The 16,723-nt window shown below is 38.1% G+C and overlaps 1 protein-coding gene across 1 annotated transcript in view; it reads right to left on the bottom strand.

Moving 5' to 3' along the window:
- The window catches only part of RPF2 (ribosome production factor 2 homolog), a 44,190-nt gene that overhangs the window by 17,117 nt on the left and 10,350 nt on the right, over window positions 1-16,723 (bottom strand). Inside the window, exons 4-7 of the mRNA XM_066247769.1 lie at window positions 13,686-13,725; window positions 7,748-7,829; window positions 3,785-3,861; window positions 1,149-1,248 (exon numbers count right to left, since the gene is read on the bottom strand). Coding sequence (XP_066103866.1) covers window positions 1,149-1,248; window positions 3,785-3,861; window positions 7,748-7,829; window positions 13,686-13,725 — 299 coding nt within the window. The remainder of the gene's footprint in view (window positions 1-1,148; window positions 1,249-3,784; window positions 3,862-7,747; window positions 7,830-13,685; window positions 13,726-16,723) is intronic.

The following is a 16,723-nucleotide window of genomic DNA, read 5'->3' as shown; positions in this document are numbered from 1 at the left end:
CTGTAGCCCCCAGTCAAAGCACATATGAGAAAGCAATCAACGAACAACTAAGGTGACACAACTATGAATTGATGCTTCTCATCTCTCCCTTCCTATATGTTTGTCTCTCTAAAAAAAGGGGGGGGAGATCACGGAGAACAATTACATAAGCTTTTCCAAAAGGGGAGAAAAAGTGGTGTAAAACTGGTAAAGTTAGTGCCAATTGCAGACGATGAAAATAACTGCACACTGAATTTTAAGGTGACTTGTGAACCCATAGGTAAGAATGCAGTCATCATCACATAAATCATTAGGAACTAGCATAGTTCACTAATAAGTCACCTATAAAATAAACCTTACAAAGTATTTTAAAATGAAGCAGTATATGTAAAGTGCCTAGTATATATCCGACACTTATGATAATGATAATGAAATAAAAGGAGTTGGAGAGGTCACTGAGAATTTCCTGGAAAAATGCAATTTGCAAGAATAGAATAAACCTGATAAATGAATGAAATCAGAAAAGAACAATGGGAATATGCATAATGTACTTTAAAAAAAACACTTTTAATGAAAAAGAAAGGAAGAAAATTGGGGGAGATAAAGAAAGCACGTTATAACATGAAAAGCCTTATATATCAGATTAAGAAAAACTAGTAGAGGTTTGAATGGAAAGTGAAGGGTGTATAGCTACCTTGAAAATCTAACTTTTTAATTTTCTTCTTTTTTTAATGTTTACTGTATTGATTTTAGAGAGAGAGAGAATGAGAGAATGAGACAGAAACACTGATCTGCTCCTATACGTGCCCTGACCGGGGATCAAAGCAGCGATCTCTGCACTGTGGGATGCTGTGCTAACCAGCTGAGCTATCTGGTCAAGGCTCTTTTAATTTTCTAAATTCAACTTAATGATGTCAATAACCAGGAGATGAGTGCAAGCATTTTATAAAATGTTGCCAAATTAATAACTGGTCAAAAAAATAATAATGATCTATGAAGTGTAACATCCCTTTAACTCTCTCCTGCTAGTGGGGAATAAAGAAAACAATGAAAAGAAAAGAAAGAAAAGAGATGAAAAATAAAAAGCAGTACTCCTAGAGTTAAGTGGCCAAGTGCCACCAATGACACTATTAGATTGCTTACCTGATAATAAGTATTAAGACACTTACCAATAAGAAGACTTTTTAGTCTTCTGTAGTCTTCCGTTACATCAAAATCACTACCAGCAAATATTAACATGGGTTTTGTTCCCTCAGGGCATTTACTATTCTATGAAATAAAAAGAAGTAATTTTGTAAAATCAGCATATAAATTGCTTATATGCTGATTTTAAAGTAGTTGATACTTATCTGTAATGATTCATTTTCAGTTTTAAAATTATCCTAACCTATGTCTGTGAATACTGATTTTAGGCTTAAAACCAGAGTTGGGAATTTTTCAACTTACAGATTTTTACACTAAAACTAATTTTCACTCCACTCCCTCACATTGCCAAATTAATAAATGATCAGAGAAATGATATAAGCTACTTAACATTATTCTATGCAAAGAATAAAACAAAAAGCTAAATTCACTATAAAACAAACACAGCCCTCTAACAGCCAAAGTCAAAATAAATGTACTTGAATTATTTGTACTACTGTTCCTTTCCTAGTGTTATTGCATAATATGTAGTATTTTTAAATGAAACCTAATTAAACTACCAACTAATTATTCACATGAGAACCAATATAATTTTATACAAGCTATAGAAAGTATGAGCTAATCCTCACTCAGCAGGGATAAAGCTCTTACCAAAAAAAGTATTTTATCCAGTTCTGGATTTTCTATACCAAGAAGAATGTAATATAAGTAATAAGAGGACTTAAACTGAAAAGCTACCAAAGAAAATTAAATAGAAAAAAAATTTTAACTGAAAGATTAATTTACAGAGGAAGGTAAATGGCTGTTGGTCTGAGCTTCCCACTGCTTCTAGTACCTCCGCTCTGACAATGAAGGATTATTCAAATTGACAAAAAAACAAACAACAAAAAGACGGACAGAAAGAACAAACATCCTCTGCCATAGGACCAGGAGTCACCAGCTGCTTCCCTGTTTATCATGACCACTCCTGCTGGCATTCTCTGCTTCCAAATCCTGCAACTTAACTGTCTATTCCTTAGGAGGTGTGCCAAAGATCTGTGTGATCCACGGCCTACGTGGACTTTCCAAATCCAATGGCTTCCCTGTACGCCATCTGTCCTACCTGGCCCTCCTATTCCTACCCCTACAGGGGCTCTTTACCGTATTTTTCACTCCATAAGACTCACCTGACCATAAGACACACCTAGGGTTTTAAGGAGGAAAATAAGAAAAAAAATATCCTGAACCAAATGGTGTGTTAAAATATTTAATAAAGTACCATATTTTTCATTCCGTAAGATGCATGGGCATTTTCCCCTCCACTTTTTGGGGAAAAAGTGTGTCTTATGGAGCGAAAAATATGGTAATTACTAAGAGAAAGTGAGACCACACCAACCAATTATAACTTTGGCTTTCAAACCATCCTGACTATAATGCACAGTAATAAAAAATATCATTTTAAGTCAGGACCCAGTATACACATCATAAAAATATAACTGAACAAGTTATGCAAAACGGTTCTTATCACACAGATCACTGATATTTCTCACAATGTAAAAACCCTGAACTAGAAGAAACTACAACAGAAAAGGTTTATTCCATTAGCCTGAACGGTACTAAAAATTCTAAATACTAATGTAAATACTATGATATGATATATTAAAAATACTATAATACTAACCTTTGAATTGTTTTCGACAAAGAAAAAAAAGGAAATTTTTATAAATTATATACAAATTTAAAAATAAATATCCCAAGAAATTGTGATATATTTTATACTACTTAAAATAAATAAAGCAAGCAGAGTTCTGAGAGAACAGAAGCCCAATTTGTGCTCAGGAACTGAATTAGGAGTTTTCTTGGCACTAAGTAAGACTACTTACTACTTTCTATTTCATAATCCCATTCAAACAAAAAAGACACAAGCCTGGCCAGGCAGTGGCGCAGTGGATAGAGCGTCGGACTGGGATGCGGAAGGACTCAGGTTCGAGACCCCGAGGTCGCCAGCTTGAGCGTGGGCTAGTCTGACTTGAGCATAGCTCACTAGCTTGGACCCAAGGTCGCTGGCTCAAATGAGGGGTTGCTCGGTCTGCTGAAGGCCCACGGTTAAGGCACATATGAGAGCAATCAATGAGCAACTAAGGAGTCCCAACGAAAAACTGATGATTGATGCTTCTCATTTCTCTCCGTTCCTGTCTGTCTGTCCCTATCTCTGACTCTCTCTCTGTCCCTGGAAAAAAAAAAAAAAAGACAAAGATGCAAGTCCTTCAGGGAAGGACTGAACTAGCAATTTGGTGGCTAGCAGCCAAAACACTGATCAGTTAAAGCTTCTTAGGTTTTGAACCGGGCTTGCTTTGAAAATTCTAGTATTTCTGTAGTTCCATAAAATAGGTACTGTGATAACTCAGAGGGAGAGGATAGCATAAACCATGGGCCCCGACAAGTGCTAGAATCCATTCTGAAGTCTAACTGCCAGAAGACACACGTGTTATATGCTGTAAATATATTTCTTTTTAAACTAAAGGTAAAATAAAATTGTGCTTTTATCTTAAATGTACACTAGTATAAAAACAAAGCTCTCTTCTTATTTAAGCTACAAAACTGTATCAACACTTTTTACCACAAGATGTCACTATTGCCCAGGAGCAACATTATAAAACGTTTATTTTTATCAGTATCTTACCTTAACATCTTTTAGAGAGACAAAGTTCTCAATACCTAATTCAATCATATCCAGCACATGATAGTCATACATACGACCTAGAAGAAAAATACATTCTCTTTTAAGCATTCATTTATCCCAAACAGCTTATCTTCAATGTTTAAGACATCCTAATATCTGCCTCTTTTCTTTCTCCTTATACCTTCAAACGTCTCATCTTCTTTACATTTTCAATACTACCTAGGATAGACTGTTGCAATCTTGGTCCTGGAAAAGTATCGTAGATGTCATTTAGCCAATTCCTCTATTTTACAGAAGAGTAAATGAAGGCCCAGAGGGTAACGGGTTTGCTTGCCTAAGCCATTGAGCACACCACACCAGGTCTCAGACCAGCCAGGCAAAGGTTCTTTCCCCCAAGTGTATGCATTAAACAGATATTTATTGGGAAAAGACTAATCTATGCAAGTAGAAATGCAATGTTCTTTGTTTTTCCCTAACTCTAATACTAATTTAGGATATATACATATATTTTAAATTTATTAATTTTAGAGAGAGAAGAAAGAGGAAGAGAGAGAGAGAGGAAGAAATGGAAACATCAATTTTTTTCTATATGTGCCCTGATCGGAGATCAAACCCACAACATTTGCACATCAGGGTGATGCTCCAACCAACCAAGCTATCTGGCAAGGGTGATGTGTATGTTTTATATTAGAAAAATATCTATAACTTGAGGTAGGGCAATAATTAGATGCCTCTTCTTTCTTTACCTGAAGGCTAGAAGACAGAAAATTTTATTCCAAGTTACAAAAAAAATATACAGTGGTCTCTTGAGATACGAGTTGAATTCGTTCTGTAGCCGAGCTCATAAGTCAGTCAATTCGTATATCAAACAAATTTCTCCCACTTAAAATAACTGAAATAGATTTAATCCGTTCCAGCCTGTGAAACATCCCCAAACCATCCTAAATTATGAAAAGACATGATTTTTTAAAAAATATTTTATTCAGTTTAGAGAGAAGAAAGCAGAAAGAGAGAGGGGGGAGCAGAAAGCATCAACTCCCATATGTGCTATGACCAGGCAAGCCCAGGGTCTCGAACCAGCCACCTCAGCGCTCCAGGTCGACACCCCATTCACTGCGCCACCACAGGTCAGGCAGAAAAGACATGTTTTCAATTAAGAAACACACATGTATACTTTACCAATGCATAACAAAATATATGAAATAAAAGAAAAAAGTGTTATTTAGTATTGTATTCTTACCTTAGAGACAGACGAGTGCAGCTAACAGAGGTGAATGGCGGAGGAGGGAGAGAGGAAGGGATGCAGGCACTGCAGACACGTAAACTAAAACTGCACTTTCTTAACACTAAATGTAAACTAAAACTGCATTTTCTTTACTTTAAACAAAAGTAAAACTGCACTTGCTTTACTTAAAATGAAACCACAAAAACTTAATTGAAAAAAAAAATGCATTTTCTTTCTTTTTTTCTTTTTCATGTGGGAGAGCCAGAGAGAGAAACAGATAGGGACAGACAAGAAGAAGAGAGATGAGAAACATCAATTCTTCGTTGTGGATTTTAGTTGTTCACTGATTAATTTCTCATATGTGCCTTGATATCGGGGGCTACAGTAGACCGAGTGACCCCTTGCTTGAGCCATCGACCTTGGGCTCAAGCTGGTGGAGCCTTGCTCAAACCAGATGAGCTCGCGCTCAAGCTGGCGACCTCAGGGTCTCGAACCTGGGTCCTCCACATCCCAGTCGGAGGCTCTATCCACTGCACAACTACCTGGTCAGGCAAAATAATGCACTTTCTTAACTTTAAACTTAACCTAAGCTTAACATTACGTATACAATATTTTTCATTTAATCAACACCTGTTTTTGCCTTCTTGGCTGCACTTTTGGCACTTTCATTTGCAGGACTTTTGAATAAAAATCTATCCAAAGAGGTTTGCTTTTGCCTGCCTTTTAAAATGTTACGGAAATGTGACAAACAAGTGTCATTAAAAAGTGCTGACGCATGACCAGTTGAAACTTTTTCTGGGTGTTTCTTTTCAAGGAAACTTGAAAGCTTCTCCCACATTGCCAGCATGTCTTTAATTTCACTTGTAGAATCACTTCCTCCGACTCTACCTCCTCCTCACTACTAATCTCTTGCAGAAGCTCTGTATGTTGCATCATCTGTAGCTCCTTCAACTCCTCAGTTGAGAGTTCCTCCTCATGTTCCTAGACAAGCTTGTTTATCTCACCCTCAACTCCTCCAGACTCAATGACTTTCCGAGGGACAGAATCTCCTCCAACGCTTCTACCTCGGTCTCGGTCTCTGGTTCAAATCCTTCGAAGTCCCTGTCTGCAACAATATCAGGCCATAACTTTTTCCATGCCGAGTTCAAGGTTTTTCTTGTAACCTCTTGCCATGCCAAGTCAATAATGCACAAACATATCACGATGTTGTAGTGATCTTGCCAAAACTCTCGAAGGGTTAGATTTGTATTCTGTCACCTCAAAGCTGCAGCGGAACAAGTGCTTTGTGTAAAGCTTTTTAAAGTTGGAAATGACCTGCTGACCCATAGGTTGCAAGACTGAAGTCATGTTGGGTGGGAGGTAGAGGATTCTCACAAATTTGAACTCATCGAGAATGTCATCTTCAAGACCCGGTGGGTGGGCTGAAGCATTATCAAGGATTAGTAATGCTTTCATTGGGAGTTTTTCTTGAAGATATTTCTTCACTGCAGGACCAAAGATGAGATTTACCCATTCAATAAAAAAACTGCTGTGTAAACCATGCCTAGCACTGGTGTGCCACATAACCTGCAGTTTCTCTTTAAGAATCTTGTGAGTCTTAAAGCCTCGAGGATTTTCGGAATGATACACTAACAGTGGCTTTACTTTAAAGTCACAGCTAGCATTTGCACACAATGCAAGGGTCAGACGGTCCTTCATGGGTTTATGGCCTGGCAGCTTCTTCTCCTCTGCGGTGATGAAAGTCCTCTGGGGCATTTTTTTCCAAAACAATCCTGTTTCATCACAGTTGAACACTTGTTGGGGATGTAGCCTTCCTTTGCAATAGGTGCAGCAAAACCTGCGATGTACTCCTCAGCTGCCTTAACGTCAGCACTCGCAGCTTCACCATGCCTCACCACCGAGTGGATGCCAGATCTCTTCTTGAAATTTTCAAACCAGCCGTGACTTGCCTTAAACGTATATTCTGCTGCCTCTTTTGAGGTTGATGGTTCTTTCTTCTTCAAGTTGCCGTAAATAATACGTGCCTTTTCGCATATTACAGTCTCCGTCACTGTATCTCCTGCCAGCTCTTTCTCTTTCACCCACACCAGCAGAAGCTTCTCCATTTCTTCATGGATATTTGTCCTTAATTGGGACAGAACTGTAGTTCCTTTCACTGGATTTGTGCCTTTGATGGCATCCTTTTGTTTAAGGATGGTACAGATTAGACGTATTGTAGTCGTACAGCCTTGCCAGTTCAATCACTCATATGCCATGCTCATGTTTTTCTATTATTTCTTGCTTTACTTCTATCAACATCATTCTCTTCTTCTTCTCACCACTGTCCTTTACACTCACTTTCTTTGGCCCCATGATAGCACACAAAAAAGGTTAGTAAAAAATGCAAAAATGATGCAAGAACAAGTACAGCGCACAAGATTTGACTTGATTCTGTGGGTAACATGTGAGAAAGAACGAGATGCTGGTGTTGTGCTGCCGATACTGGACCCGTGTGCCAACGTGCCAACTAGCAGCAGCTTCTCTAGTCACGACTTTTATCTTGGAATTTTGCTCGGATCTCGAACAAAAATACGAACAAAGTCGCAGCTCGTATGTTAAGAAAAACTCGTATATTGTTCTGCTCATCTCAAGATATCACTGTACTAGTTTGGTGCTTATTAGTTACCCCCGAGTCCTCAACATCATCACCACTGAAGTGACTCTATAAATAAAAATACTAAAAGCTAAATGATACTTACCTATTACTAGATTATTTGGTCGCTTCTTATTATGGGAGCCAAACATAAATAAGGAACAATCTGACTTCTTTGAAAAGAATTCCTATAAAACCAAAGAAATCCCATTCAGTCAATGAATAAATATAAGAATCTTAAGGATTGTACCCCTGGACAATAAACAAACAAACAAATAAATGGATTTTACTTTTACCTTTTATTTCAAAGTTTCTTATTTGGGGTTTGTAGGGAAAAGATATAATATGTAAACTATTAGGTTAATAAATTGAAACCGTTTATATTTTCAGCTATGCAATTACTTTGAAATACCAAGTGTTTCATTTGCTAAATAAATGCCTTTATTCATGGGACATTACTACTACAATCAATGGTATATATTAGCATACATTTAATACATACATGAATATATAGGAACATACATGAATTAAACAGTATGATGTTTTCAGATGTTTACCATTGGACTCATGAGTTTACAATGCATGTATCTACTTTTCATTACAAAGTTCATCCACACAGGTATCTTGCCCTATCTCCAAGCCACCCCAGCTGTGACTAGTTCTATTTGTGTACCTGGCAAGAACCAAATGACAAATCTATGTTGTTCCTACCAGTAAAAAATCTCTTTCCCACTTGGCACTCCAAAGTATTAACTTCTATAACAGATACAAAAGAAGTGAAAACAGTAATTCTAGACCGCTCCTTTAAAAAAAAACTTTTTTTTTTTTTTTCAGAGAGAGAGAGAGTCAAAGAGAGGGATAGATAGAGACAGACAGACAGGAAGAGAGAGAGATGAGAAGCATCAATCATCAGTGTTTTGTTGCAACACCTTAGTTGTTCATTGATTGCTTTCTCACATGTGCCTTGACCATGGGCCTTCAGTAGACCGAGTAACCTCTTGCTCGAGCCAGAGACCTTGGGTCCAAGCTGGTGAGCTTTTGCTCAAACCAGATGAGCCCGCGCTCAAACTGGCAACCTCGGGGTCTCAAATCTGGGTCCTCAGCATCCCAGTCCGACGCTCTATCCACTGTGCCACTGCCTGGGCAGGCTAGACAGCTCCTCTTATACTGATACACATGCTTATTACATTCCACTGTTTGACTCAGTTTACCGAGATTCCCAATCTCAGCACAAAAATTAAACTCAATGTGTTCTACTCTAGATGGAAAAGGTTCAAATTAATGACAAAACATTAAAAGAACAGATAAAAAATAATAACCCTCAGCTTTTTTTTCCTTGTAAATTGGTGACAAGACTCCCTGAGGTGAGGGCCATTAGCTTGGTTATCATTCATTTGAGTGTTTAAGCAGAAGCAAGTGGGACAAACAACTAGCCGTCTGCCTATCCACTCTCCATGTGAAGGACGCAGAGTCCAAAACTTCTAGCTCTGTCATTAACTATGTGATCTGGTCAGCCTGAGAATTGGTTTTATCACGTGTACTTCAAAAATCTTTAAGGGCCACATGATTTGTCATATGTGAAAGTGTCTTATACTGAATCTGGCACAGGTAAGTGTTCAAAAGTGTTTTTAAGTGGCCAAATCAATAAAAATTCTTTTTTTAAAATACATTTTTAATTTTTATTAATTTTAGAGAGTAGGAGGGAGAGAGACATTGATTTATTGTTACACTTATTTATGCATTTATTGTTGATACTTGTTATGTGCCTGACCAGGGATTGAACCCACAACCTTGGCACATCAGGACAATGCTCTAACCAACTGAACTAGTGGCCAGGGCCTAAAAATGCTTTCTTAAAAAAAAATAAAAATAAATATATATATATATTACATTCTCATGTTATGACTAACACCACAAAGCTTTCCATAAACCACCTTTTGCATATATTTATATATAACACCTCTCTTGTTCTTCAACCTAATGCCCACTTTTTGTTAAAATTCTAGAGCAAGCATTATCAAATTACCTGCCAAAGGCCAGACAGTAAATATTTTAGGATTTTTATGTGCTTAAAAAAAACCTTTTTTCAAGGCTCGGCCTCAGGCACTGAGGATGGCTCAGTTGCTTCGAGCATCGGCTCCAGACAGGGGTTGCTGGGTGGGTCCCAGTCAGGGTGCATGCAGGAGTCTATCTCCCCTCCTTTCATGTAAAAAAGAAACCTCTAAAAGTATAAAAACTATTTTTTGGGCTCTGGCCGGTTGGCTCAGTGGTAGAGCATCAGCCTGGCGTGCAGGAGTCCCAGGTTCGATTCCCAGCCAGGGCACACAGAAGAAGCGCCCATCTGCTTTTCCAACCCTCCCCCTCTCCTTCCTCTCTGTCTCTCTTTTCCCCTCCCACAGCCGAGGCTCCATTGGAGCAAAGATGGCCCGGGCACTGAGGATGACTCCGTGGCCTCTGCCTCAGGCGCTAGGATGGCTCTGGATGCAACAGAGCGACGCCCCAGATGGGCAGAGCATTGCCCCCTGGTGGGCATGCCAGGTGGATCCCAGTCGGGCGCATGCGGGAGTCTGTCTGACTGCCTCCCCGTTTCCAGCTTTGGAAAAATGAAAAAAAAAAAAACTAATTTTTGCTTATAGGCCTTAAACCAAAAGGATTTGGCCTACAGAAGGTATACTTGCCAACTCTTACACTAAAGCACAGTTCTGCCTGACCAGAACTGGCGCAGTGGATACAGCATCGGCCTGGGACTCAGAAGACCCATGTTCAAAGCCCCAAAGTTGCCGGTTTGAGCATGGGCTCACCAGCTTGAGTGCTGGGTTGCTGGCTTGAGCGTGGGATCATAGACATGACCCCATGGCCACTGGCTTGAACCCAAGGTTGCTGGCTTGAGCAAGGGGTCACTCACTCTGCTGTAGCCCCCCATTCAAGGCACATATGAGAAAGTGATCAATGAACAACTAAGGAGGCTGCAATGAAGAATTGATGTTTCTCATCTCTCTCCCTTCCTGTCTGTCCCTGTCTTTGTGTCACAAAAAAAAAAAAAAAAAAAAAAAAGAAAAGAAAAAAAGAAAGAAAGAAAGGTGGGTATGGGGAAGTCAGGAAGAGAAATTGCAACATCACCACTGTTTCCATAGCCATTTGAGCTTAGAGGTTTGAGCTTAATTATAGTCAGTGAAATACCTCCTATCTCCAGAGGTGGGAGAACAAAGAGGAAATGTCACAATTTCAAGTGTAAGAAAAGCCATTATATCAATAATGGAATAAAAAAGTAAAGAATGCTATAGATTCTACAATATAACCTTGCTACAAAGTAGTCACTCAACTAAAAGCATCATGGTGCCACAAAACAATATTAGTTTTTGATAAGTGGTGTATGTAAGAGATAGAATTCTAGGTTAGATCCTATACTTTTACTTTCATGATCCGTTCAACAAACAACTATGAAAAACCCAAGGGTACAATGAAAGTAATCTGGTAAAAAGCTGAGTCTTTTGCCACTTTTCTTCTTTTTTAAAATTTTTTCAATTAGTTTATATTCAAGAATTTTTGGTATTAGTTTCAGGGTTATTGCATAATGGTTAGACAATCATATACTTTACAGTGTCCCCTCCCCCATATTTCCAGTACCCTCCTGGCACCATACAGTCATTAATTATATTGTAATATTACTGACTATATCCCCTATGCTTTACTTTACATCCCTGTGGCTATTTGGTAACTATCAATTAGTATTTCTTAATCCCTTCACCTTCTTCACCCAGCCATCCCCCTTTGGCATCCATCAGTCTGTTTCTGTATCTATTTCTGTTTCTATTTTGTTTGCTAGTTTATTTTGTTCTTTAGATGCCACATAGAAGTGAAATCATATGGTAGCTGTCTTTCTCTGTCTGGCTTATTTCACTTAGCATAATATTGTCTAGGTCAGTGGTCGGCAAACTCAGTCAACAGAGCCAAATATCAACACTACAATGATTGAAATTTCTCTTGAGAGCCAAATTTTTTAAACTTAAACTATATAGGTAGATACATTGTTATTAACTTAATTAGGGTATTCCTAAACTGGCCTTTGCCAGCACGTGGTATTCTGTGGAAGAGCCCACTCAAGGGGCCAAAGAGCTGCATGTGGCTCGCAAGCAGAATAATATTCCATTGTTTGTACCACAACTTTTTATCAGCTCGTCTATTGTTGGGCACTTGAGTTGTTTTCATATCTTGGCTATTATAGATAATGCTGCAAGCCAAGTATTTTTCTTTCTTTTTTTTTTTTGAGAGATAAGAACACCAAGCTGGTCCTATATGTGCCCCAACCAGGGAAATGAACTGGCAGCCCTCATGCACCGGGACAATGCTCCAACCAACAGAGCTATCTGGCCAGGGCTGCCAATTAATTTTCTCTATATAATTTTCAGTGCAATTAGTTGCCTCATTAGCATAAGATGTTCAATACTAGCCTTCTAATTAATTATTGAGATTTCTATTTAAAAGCTCTTTCTTAACCTGACCAGGAAGTGGTGCAGTGGATAGAGCGTCAGACTGGGATGCGGAGGACCGAGGCTCGAGACCTCGAGGTCGCCAGCTTGAGCACGGGCTCATCTGGTTTGAGCAAAGCTCACCAGCTTGAACCCACGGTCGCTGGCTCGAGCAAGGGGTTACTTGGTCTGCTGAAGGCCCACGGTCAAGGCACATATGAGAAAGCAATCAATGAACAACTAAGGTGTCGCAACTAAAAACTGATGATTGATGCTTCTCATCTCTCTCTGTTCCTGTCTGTCTGTCCCTGTCCATCCCTCTCTCTGTCTCTGTAAAAAATAAAATAAAAGCTCTTTCTTAAAAATTCAATACCTAAAAGAAATAAGAAAAATAAGTAATGGTATTCCTGTCAAGAGAACATAATCACATTCTGATTCTTTTTATAAAATCAATTTAAACAGTTTAAACCAATTACTCCCTTAAGATTTTTAAAGGAAGAAACCAGTATCATCACATACTCAAACTCTGTTCTTCATTCACCATATACTACATTTTACCTTCTAATTTTATTCACTAGGCTTTTCCATTTAATTGTATTTGTAATATACCTGAACAGAAATTTATTAACTATAGTAAAGCAAATGACAAATGTCAGTAATTAATTCAAGTAGACTTCCTTGTTCTAAATATATCCAAAAAAGGTCAGATTTTTAAAAATCAAATTTGTTTTATAACAATCTTCTTTGTGTGTGTGTGTGTGTGTGTGTGTATTTTTCTGAAGTGAGAAGCAGGGAAGCAGAGAGACTCCTGCATGTGCCCGACCAGGATCCACCAGGCATGCCCACTACGAGGTAATGCTCTGCCCATCTGGGACGTTGCAACTGGAGCCATTCTAGCACCTGAGGCAGAGGCCACAGAGCTGTCCTCAGTGCCCGAGCCAACTTTGCTCCAATGGAGCCTTGGTTGCGGGAGGGGAAAAGAGAGATAGGGAGAAAGGAGAGGGGGAAGGGTGGAGAAGTAGATGGGCACTTCTCCTGTGTGCCCTGGCCAGTAATCAATCCCAGGACTTCCACACAATGGGCTGATGCTCTACTGCTGAGCCAACCATGATCTTCCTTTAGACAACCCATTAATTATGCACTTAAATACAATTAAATTTTTTTAAATTCTGCCAACAGCCTGACTGGTGGTGGTGCAGTAGATAAAGCATCGACCCAGAAAGCTGAGATCACCGGTTTGAAACCCTAGCCTTGCCTGGTCAAGGCACAAATGGGAGTTGATGCTTCCTGTTCCTCCCCCCTCTCTCTAAAAATGAATCAATAAAATCTAAAAAAAAAAAAAATTCTACCAATAGATTTGCAAGCAGTGACTAATACATACTAGTCATAGTAAAATCTAAGGTCTGTAGTAACATTTTGAAAGTATAAGCCTTATTTCCCCTCCATTTTACAATCAAAATTCTCTCACATAGAATGATTTCTAATTTGAAAAGATCATATATTAGAAGTACTAAATACATTAGTCTGAATAATTACTTAAATGCTCTCTTAAATCAGAAAGATTTTCATACTTACCAATGATGTCTGATCCTCAAATGGTCTTGTAATATTTTTCCTACAAATATTTTTAAATGGTGAGTTTAATTTTAATGACCTTAATATGTAATTCACCCATAAAAATTAATATATAAGCAAATATAATTTTATAGTCAGATTTTTAAAAACTTATATTCATTTATTCAAATATTTACTTAGTGCCTATCATGTGCCAGGTATTGTTCCAGGAGCTAGAGATATTATAATATCATGTCAAAGTACAATAGGATACTGTGTTAGTATGAAAAGTAGAAAATGATTATTTGAGCTGAGATCTGAAAAATGAGGAGTTAGCCATGGAAAAGTTTCAAAGTTAAGAGTAAGGCGGGAAGAGGGAATAGAATGAGCAAAGATTCTAAGATGGAAACAAAGTCAGACTACTTAAGATAAATAAAGACAAGTGTCACTGAATCTTACTGAGCAGAGAAATAATGGCGGATAAGATGTAGATATAGCCCAGATATGTAGTGCCATTTGGAGCAAGGTTAAGGAATGAAGACATTAGGAGCAGCGGAAAACACTACAGAATTTCAGGCAGGACAGTAAAATGCTTGGATTCAAATTTTCCTTTTAATGGATTGCTTTGTCTTCTGTATGAGAATGGAATAAAGAGCTATAGTAGTAGTAATCCAGGAGAGAACGAAAAAAAAAAATGATGGACTGGACTGGGATAGTCGTAGTGGAGATGAAGAAGCAGTAGGCAGAGAAATGTAAAACATGCTATCTTTCATGCAAAAGAGAAATAAGAATACATATTTTTATTGCTTTAATATGCATAAATAAATTGATAAGATATAAGAAACTAATGATTGTTCTGGAAAATAGTATGCATTTATATTTTCAGTGTATAATTTCTGATTTGTAATCATAAAGTATAAAACAGTTCATTTTTAAGATGAACTTATTAATTTAAAGAGATAAATACATATGCAACATGATCTCAATTTTAAGGAATAAAACAGATGTACAGATATAAAAATAAATGGGGAGAAATGGTGTAAAAATGTACAGCACTTTTCTATGGATGATTATTTATTCACTATCCTAATCATTTAAGATAAATACGTTATTGCTTTTATAATCAGTAAAAGAAAGTGTTTTGGCCCTGGCTGCTTGGTTCAGCAGTAGAGTGTAGGCCCAGCATGTGGAAGTCCCGGGTTCAATTCCTGGCCAGGGCACAAAGGAGATGTGCCCATCTGCTTCTCCACCCTTCCCCCTCTCCTTCCTTTCTATTTCTCTCTTCCCCTCCTGCAGCCAAGGCTCCACTGGAGCAAAGTAGGCTCGGTCACTGAGGACAGCTCCATGGTCTTCGCCTCAGGCACTGGAATGGCTCCAGCAGCAACAGAGCAATGCTCTAGATAGGCAGAGCATCGCCCCCTGGTGGGCATGCCAGGTGGATCCTAGTCAGGCACATGCAGGGGTCTGACTGCCTCCCTGCTTCTAACTTTGGAAAAATGCAAAAAAAAAAAAAAAGTGTTTTAATAGCTTAGAGAAATTCACAAGTACTGTATTTCCCCATGTATAAGATGCACCCCTTTCCAAAAAATTTGGAGTCTAAAAACTGGGTGCATCTTATACAGTGGTTGTGGTATTTCAAATGCCATAGATGGAACTGAGGATGAGGCAATATATGAAGACAGTGATTTGTCATCAAACACAAATGAGAACAAGCTAATAAATGGGAGTTTTGACAGTGATGAAGAGCCATTTGAATTTTATGATGAATAAAACTTGACTTTAATAACTTTATGTTATACGTTTGTTTGTTTTTTAAATTTCGGGCCCCAAAATTAAGGTGTGTCTTATACATGGGGAAATATGGTAAATATGACCTGTTGGAAACATGGAAATAAAATTTAAACAAAATATCATTTCTTAATTTAAAAAAAACACCAAAAACAGGTAAAGGCCCATGAAACTTATGTATTTCACTCTGCCAAAAACAAACTTTTCAGAAAGCAGTAAGGTTAATTTGCTACAGCAGACATAAAACTATAACCTGTACTCTCATATAGCAACTAAATCAAAAGATTACTCCTTTGTATAAAAATAGTCACTTTAGCATTATTTATAAATACAAAAAAGTGAAAAACGTCTATTTCCCCCAATTAAGGAATAATTGGGTAAATTTTAGTACAACCAATTAATAAGCATTTTATTGGCATTAAAAAAAATTTGCCTGACCTGTGGTGGCTCAGTGAACAAAGTGTTGACCTGGAACACTGAGGTCACCAGTTCGAAATTCTGGGCTTGCCAAGTCAAGGCACATATAAGAAGCAACTACTATGATTTGATGTACCCTGTTTCTCCACCCTCTTTCTCTCTCTCCCTCTCTTTTATTTTCTCTCTTTTCTCTAAAAATCAATTAAAAATATTCTAAGAAAAAAGTTAAAAAAATAAAAATATAATAACCACTTACAACATAAATGGAAAAGACTTGACATAAAATTGCATGTATGGCCTGACCAAGCGGTGGAGCAGTGGATAGAGCGTCGGACTGGGATGCGGAAGACCCAGGTTCGAGACCCCCAAGGTTGCCAGCTTGAGCACGGGCTTATCTGGTTTGAGCTAAAGCTCACCAGCTTGGACCCAAGGTCGCTGGCTCAAACAAGAGGTTAATTGGTCTGCTAAAGACCCACGGTCAAGGCACATATGAGAAAGCAATCAATGAACAACTAAGGTGTTGCGACGTGCAACGAAAAACTGATGATTGATGCTTCTCATCTCTCTGTTCCCATCTGTCTATCCCTCTCTCTGACCTCTGACTCTCTTTCTCTCTCTGTTCCTGTAAAAAAATAAAAAATAAAAAATTGCATGTATGGAACAACACAGATAAATTTAAAATTCATTTTGTTAGTGAAAGACACCAGAAGCTACATGTTATATGATTAATTTATGTGACATTCTGGGAAAAACAAAACAAAACCTTTAAAGATGGAAAACAAATCATTGGTTACAAGAGGGAAGGTGGGGGAGATGATAAAAGAGCACCGCACAAAGGAATTTTCAGGATAATG

This window comes from Saccopteryx bilineata, chromosome 12, assembly GCF_036850765.1.
Source record: "Saccopteryx bilineata isolate mSacBil1 chromosome 12, mSacBil1_pri_phased_curated, whole genome shotgun sequence".
In the NCBI taxonomy this organism is placed as follows: Eukaryota; Metazoa; Chordata; class Mammalia; order Chiroptera; family Emballonuridae; genus Saccopteryx; species Saccopteryx bilineata.
This window is presented reverse-complemented; position numbering and strand designations above follow the sequence as displayed.